Below are 7,459 nucleotides of genomic sequence, written 5' to 3' on the forward strand. Positions count from 1 at the left end.
AGGTGAGAGAGGGAGGGAGAGGTGGGAGAGGGAGGGAGAGGTGGGAGAGGGAGGGAGAGGTGAGAGAGGGAGGGAGAGGTGGGAGAGGGAGGGAGAGGTGAGAGAGGGAGGGAGAGGTGAGAGAGGGAGGGAGAGGTGGGAGAGGGAGGGAGAGGTGAGAGAGGGAGGGAGGGAGAGGGAGGGAGAGGAGAGGGAGGGAGAGGTGAGAGAGGGAGGGAGAGGAGAGGGGAGAGGGAGGGAGAGGTGGGAGAGGGAGGGAGAGAGAGAGGAGGGAGAGAGGGAGGGAGAGGTGGGAGAGGGAGGGAGAGGTGGGAGAGGGAGGGAGAGGTGGGAGAGGGAGGGAGAGGTGAGAGAGGGAGGGGAGGTGGGAGAGGGAGGGAGAGGGAGAGGGGAGAGGGGAGAGGGAGGGAGAGGTGGGAGAGGGAGGGAGAGGTGGAGAGGGAGGGAGAGGGAGGGAGAGGAGGGAGAGGGAGGGAGAGGTGGAGAGGGAGGGAGAGGTGGGAGAGGGAGGGAGAGGTGGGAGGGAGGGAGGGGAGAGGGAGGGAGAGGTGGGAGAGGGAGGGAGAGGTGGGAGAGGGAGGGAGAGGTGGGAGAGGGAGGGGAGGTGGGAGAGGGAGGGAGAGGTGAGAGAGGGAGGGAGAGGTGGGAGAGGGAGGGAGAGGTGGGGAGAGGGGAGAGGGGGGAGGGAGGGAGAGGTGGGGAGGGAGGGAGGGAGAGGTGGGAGAGGGAGGGAGAGGTGAGAGAGGGAGGGAGAGGTGGGGAGGGAGGGAGGGAGAGGGGGAGAGGGAGGGAGAGGTGAGAGAGGGAGCGATACGAGAGATGTAGAGCTCTCAAAGATATTAACAAACAAGAGGAAGTCCCAAAGAAATACCCTATTGCACACACACACACACACACACACACACACACACACACACACACACACACACACACACACACACACACACACACACACACACACACACACACACACACACACACACACACACACACACACACACACACACACACACACACACACACACACACACACACACACACACGTATCAACAACACCATCAGAGTTTCAGAGGGAACTCAGTCACACACACTTACTCACACACAACCATTGTGCAGCACACAAGTCCAAACGCCGGGAAACGATGGTCAGAAATGGACTATTGTGCAGCACAAGGCTGAGCGGTGGTCAAAGAGGGTTAATTGTTTTCCTCACATAATGTGCAAGTCTGTTTCCTCAGACTGTGGTCCAGCAGGCTGACACACACCATGGCCATGCTTCCAGCAACAGCAGAATGTGACTGACAATCACAGAAGAAGTGTCGAAGAAGTGTTGGTGTCAGTGATACTGAGCCTAAAGAACCTCCCCACTGGGCACAATCGTCAGTTCAATGTCTAAGTTTGATTTAAATTAGGTTGAGAAATGGCCTTACGTTGATGAAATCCAATCAGTTAATTCAACGTCATCACATTGACTTTTTTGGTTGAAATGAGGTGGAAACAACGTTGATTGAACAGTTTTTGCCCAATGGGTAGGTAGTGTTTATCGTGTGTGTGTGTGTGTGTGTGTGTGTGTGTGTGTGTGTGTGTGTGTGTGTGTGTGTGTGTGTGTGTGTGTGTGTGTGTGTGTGTGTGTGTGTGTGTGTGTGTGTGTGTGAGGGGGTGGGCGGGGGACAGACAGAAAGAAAGATAAAGTGAGGGGTTGAGAAAAACAGACAGAGAAAGAGTCAGAGATAGAAAGATAGAGTGAAGTGAGAGGATGAGGGGAGGGGAGAGAGGGGAGGGGTCAGTGACAGAGTGCTAAAACAGCTGGTTGTGTAGAACAGGCAGCTAGCCAGGCAGTGGCCTTCACTGAGCCGCCAGACACTGTCCAGCCACACCAGTGTATATAAACCCGGCCCACGAGGAATGGCCTGTCAACCTATTGCTGTGACTCAGAGGACCTGAATGAAGTTGCCCATAACACTGATCTGAGGACAGTTTTGAGTTTTAAACACTAATGATTAAGGTGAAATGTGTGGGTAGGGTAAGCTGATCCTAGATCTGCTATAGGAAACGTCTACCAAGAGAGACTGCACAGACACACAGCTGAACCCTTTCCGCCAGTCCTCCCTAATATGGTCTTTCATTTACCAATTAAGATCACATTAGTATAGCTACATATAGGGCATTCAGTGTGGTTAGTCCAGCTGTTCATATAGTTATACTGATGTGAAAACATAGTGATGGCTGACTTGATTCCCTCTCAGGACTAGTTTCCAGGCCTAGTCCAGGACTAACAGGTCAGTTTCCATTAAACTGGCCCTTGGTCTTTACAATAAACCTTTGGAAACAAACCATGTATTGCTTGAAAATATGGTTAACACTATAAGTCATTCTTATGGACTGTTAGTCTTGGAATTCATAGTCCATCTGAATATGAGAGTGGTTCCATTTCTCCAGCATCATCCCTCAGTTTACCAAACCAAGTGGCAGGGTCAGGCTGGTCAAATGACAGGTTGTACCTTTAACACTTCTGGGGGTGTTGTGTCAATATTTCATGTTTATGAACGTGCCCTGATGTGTTATGGGACTGCCGGGCACCTCTGTAGTATAAACCTTGACTGCATGGTGGTCCTTATCTCACCCCTGCACTCTGGTTATTAATGTAAGCCTACACTAATACTACACTAACACTACACTAACACTACACTACTGTAATAGGATAGTGCTGCCCAGGGCTAAACCTCTGTGTGCAAGGGGTTTTCTGAGGTCACTAAGAACATTTTCTTTTAAACTCAATTGCTCCATGTCTATTGTGACACAGTTGTTTAAATCAATGTTTATGTAGCTGAGAGAAGCTCCTAGAAGTATCATACCTTGCTGGGCATAGTACTTTTTTTGACCATGAATTTACATTCCATACTACTTCATCTCCCGTGACTCAGCATCTAGACTGAGAGAATCTGCCAGGACTGACTGGGATGTGGGAGATAACAGCAGCATTAGTTCCGTTTTAAGGGTTTTGTCACTGGTTATTTGGACGTATCAGGATTGGGTGAAGGCGGCGCATAAACCGCGTCGTCTTGAGTGCTTCGTGCCTGTGCCCACATGGGGGAGTGGGGGGCTTTGGCTGAGAGTTTCATGTTGCTAGGTGGTGACTTTGTTTCTAGCAGAACTCACAAATTGTAGGAACACAGAAGTTAACCATGCAGCTGACTTCTGGGTTAACAGAGATTATAGGCTACTCTGACAAGAGTTTCACTGCATCGCAAGCGCACACGCATGTGTGTGTGTGTGTGTGTGTGTGTGTGTGTGTGTGTGTGTGTGTGTGTGTGTGTGTGTGTGTGTGTGTGTGTGTGTGTGTGTGTGTGTGTGTGTGTGTGTGTGTGTGTGTGTGTGTGTGTGTGTGTGTGTGTGTGTGTGTGTGTTTGCAAAAAGTTGCAAAGTAGCCAATTTTGATTGATTTACTGTTTTACTGCTCTGTTCGACTTCCTCATTCTAGTAGCAGCTCCCGGAAACTCGCCTCAATGTCATCTACGGCTTGCAACTTTGAGCTGCTATATGAGTTGTTGCGCATACAGTAGGCCTGTTTATCCCATAAAGACATCTTTAAAACACACAGGTCAATGCTTGTCAGTTCAGGCCTACTCTTTTTAACGTCACTACATTCAAAACAAAAGGAGGGACAATAGGCCTCCAGATGAAGTTTGAAAAGCAGTACATGTACATCTTCTTCTGTTCTAACTAGCCTATTTAGGATTTAGGATCATTCAGGATAGGAGGACAGCCTTACATATTAGGTGACTCAGTAGTTCTTTCAGTCTGACCCAAGCTGCATTGCATCCCCAGACAACACTGCGGTGTAGGCCTACTGACCATGGTTGTAGGTATGGTGACTTTGTTCACATTCAATAACTGATTTGAGATCAGCTCTCCATAACACATAGGCCTACCCCAACTTATTCATTAAGAGCTTGACCCAAGAGCTGACACTGGATCAGTTACTGTACCGGAGGGGTAGGCTGCAGTTTATCTAAACAGTAGGCTATAATGTAGGGTCAGGGTTGGGTTACATGTTATCGGTTTGAAATGAACTGTAACTGTAATCAGATACTTTTGAAAAACTATATGATTACATCTTGGATTAAATTCAGAAAGGATGTTTGTTTTCTCCATGACATTCAATTCAGCATTGATAAAAGGTGCAAGTTTAAGCGAGTCTGACCACAAGTTCAGAGACCACTATGATGACACACCAAATGGGTTTGATGGATCATGTTTGTCTTCTTCCAATGCCTCTTAAGGGAAAGTCATCAAAAAGTAACAGAAAGTAGTCAGATTATGTTACTGAATTTGGTTAATCACAAAATTATGTTACTGATTATAATTTTGGACAGGTAACTAGTACTGTTTTTTGATATATATTTTTGATTGAACCTTTATTTAACTAGGCAAGTCAGTTAAGAACAAATTCTTATTTACAATGATGACCTACACCCGCCAAACCCGGATGATACTGGGCCAATTGTGTACCACCCTACTGTAACCGATTACATTTAGAAAGTAACCTACCTAACCCTGTAGGCTAAAATGTATCCAAATAGCTACAATGTAGTTATTACAATGTAAAAATAAAGTTATTAACCCCTCCTCCTCCCCTAACATCTCCATGGCTACAGGGGCAGCAGCCAGCAACGGAGGGGTGAGAGAGACCACTGTAAATGCCCCAGTAGCAGTAGTAGGCTACGGTTGAAAGCAACAGGTTGTCAGGTGCGTGGCTTTAACAGCTCCTGGCACCTGAGTTTGAACTGTGAAAAGTACGATGCGTTGTAGGAGCCTATTGACAGATCAGTTTGATGAAACACAAATTATTATTTTCTTCGCCGATACTTCAACAGGCTATTTGTGGTGTGTAGTGTGCATCCAATAAACTGCGGATTGTTTTATATCTAGGCTACATTGCTCGTTTTACTCTTTTTTTTCTGACCTTGAATGATGATGAGTTTTAGACTACTTTCCTACCCCTCCGTGGGTGTTTTGATTGACCTATGTCGCCACCAAGGAAATGTAAGAATCTTTACTCAGGTTGAACTTTCATTAGACCTGTAGCCTTTATTTAATTTAAAACCAACCATAGCCGACCGAGATTCCACCAATGCCGCCCATCAGAACAATGCAATAGACTGAATACTCACGTCTTCCATGATAAAAACGAATATCCGTTATACTATGTGTGGAGGAATAACACTCGAAGGCGGCCGTTATTCTTGACAAAAAGTCAGTATTTCACTTCTTTTAGACAGCAACCAACTATTATCCAACATGACTCGAATATGAGGAAGAAAATAAGGAACTGTAAAAGTTTGGACGCGGAACGGTCTTGTCTCTTTCTTTCCTCTTTCGACGCGTTCGACTCAGCTACGAAACAAGTTTGAAGAAAAAGTTTGGTTTCCGGTAAGTCCCTGAATGCCTCAGCGCGTCGATAGACAGGGTATGTCAATCGAACTGAATCCCTTAGGCGCAGTGAAGGCCGTAACAAATTGATGTAGGCTAGCCATTTTCTCAAATGTTCACGCAGTGCAAATGTGAGTGAGCGCCTTTACACTTCGCACTGTCTCTGTCACCAACACAGTAACCTATTGTATAACTGTGCGAAGTAAGCTTGTCCTTTGACACAATGAATGACGCCATAAAACCATCGTCCTGAACTCATGATAAAAACACGGCACTGCAAGACCAATAAAACAGATTGTATAACGCATTCCTGTACAGGCGGAATAAAACACATGGAACAGTATCCTTTTTTGTCATCCTCATTTTTTTTTTTTTTTTAAATGAATAACAAACTACATCCACTATCCCACTATGTTTGTCCTTAATGAAAGCAATTGCATATGTCAACATTTATGAATAGGCCTATCCTGCACTGAATCAGATGTGGTCATCACTGTAATAAAACAACAGGTTGTATGTAATAAAATGACGTTGTCACGTTGTTTGACGAATTACTTGACATTATGCCCTTTAACGTTCCCTGTCACGCTAACGTTTTCATTCAACCTAGATTTAGCCCCTGGAGCTGTACCACTGTGGGTTGGATAAACAGTGGATTAATTATAAACTCCAAACTTGTCTCTTCTTACTTCCTGATAGGTGTGGTGGCTGTTATTGGTTAGAGGGGATGTATTGTCTGTCACAACACTGAGCTATAAAAAACAGAGCTCCCCTGGGCGGGGCTGCAGTTTACTCTAAATGAACAGTTCTCTTGCATAATTCATTTCTCAATGCTTATAGCTTAAAATAAATACATGTATTTCATGTGAAGCTGTGTGTGTGTCATACATATTGTGTGTGTGTATGTGAGTGGGGGGTATGTGTGTGTGTGAGTGGGGGGTATGTGTGTGTGTGAGTGGGGGTATGTGTGTGTGTATATGTGAGTGGGAGGTATGTGTGTGTGTATGTGAGTGGGAGGTATGTGTGTATGTGAGTGGGGGGTATGTGTGTGTGTGAGTGGGGGGTATGTGTGTGTGTGAGTGGGGGGTATGTGTGTGTGTGAGTGGGGGGTATGTGTGTGTGTATGTGAGTGGGAGGTATGTGTGTGTGTGAGTGGGAGGTATGTGTGTGTGTGAGTGGGGGTATGTGTGTGTGTGAGTGGGGGGTATGTGTGTGTGTGAGTGGGAGGTATGTGTGTGTGTGAGTGGGGGGTATGTGTGTGTATGTGAGTGGGGGTATGTGTGTGTGTGAGTGGGGGGTATGTGTGTATGTGAGTGGGGGGTATGTGTGTGTGTGAGTGGGGGTATGTGTGTGTGTGAGTGGGAGGTATGTGTGTGTGTGAGTGGGGGGGCATGTGTGTATGTGAGTGGGGGGTATGTGTGTGTGTGTGAGTGGGGGTATGTGTGTATGTGAGTGGGGGGTATGTGTGTATGTGAGTGGGGGGTATGTGTGTGTGTGTATGTGAGTGGGAGGTATGTGTGTGTGTGAGTGGGGGGTATGTGTGTATGTGAGTGGGGGGGGGTATGTGTGTGTGTGAGTGGGGGGGGTATGGTGTATGTGTGTGGGGGGTATGTGTGTATGTGAGTGGGGGTATGTGTGTGTGTGAGTGGGGGTATGTGTGTGTGTATGTGAGTGGGAGGTATGTGTGTGTGTGTGTGTGTGAGTGGGGGGTATGTGTGTATGTGAGTGGGGGTATGTGTGTGTGTGAGTGGGGGTATGTGTGTGTGTGAGTGGGGGGGTGTATGTGAGTGGGGGTATGTGAGTGGGGGTATGTGTGTGTGTGAGTGGGGGTATGTGTGTGTGTATGTGAGTGGGGGGGTATGTGTGTGTGTGAGTGGGGGTATGTGTGTATGTGAGTGGGGGTATGTGTGTATGTGAGTGGGGGTATGTGTATGTGTGGGGGTATGTGAGTGGGAGGTATGTGTGTGTGTGAGTGGGGGGTATGTGTGTATGTGAGTGGGGGTATGTGTGTATGTGAGTGGGGGGG

The 7,459-nt window shown here is 47.0% G+C and overlaps 1 protein-coding gene across 3 annotated transcripts in view; it reads right to left on the bottom strand.

The window, feature by feature from the left end:
* Positions 1–5,682, bottom strand: part of plekho2 (pleckstrin homology domain containing, family O member 2) — a 28,891-nt gene extending 23,209 nt beyond the window's left edge. For all 3 annotated transcript variants that reach the window (XR_006835697.1, XR_006835696.1, XM_046334209.1), the window contains exon 1: positions 5,175–5,682. Coding sequence is in view for 1 of the 3 variants with exons in the window: in XM_046334209.1 (XP_046190165.1) it covers positions 5,175–5,183 (9 nt within the window). In the remaining 2 variants the exon portion in view is untranslated. The remainder of the gene's footprint in view (positions 1–5,174) is intronic.
* Between the last annotated feature and the right edge of the window lie 1,777 nt (positions 5,683–7,459).

Source organism: Oncorhynchus gorbuscha, unplaced genomic scaffold (assembly GCF_021184085.1).
Source record: "Oncorhynchus gorbuscha isolate QuinsamMale2020 ecotype Even-year unplaced genomic scaffold, OgorEven_v1.0 Un_scaffold_587, whole genome shotgun sequence".
NCBI lineage: Eukaryota > Metazoa > Chordata > Actinopteri > Salmoniformes > Salmonidae > Oncorhynchus > Oncorhynchus gorbuscha.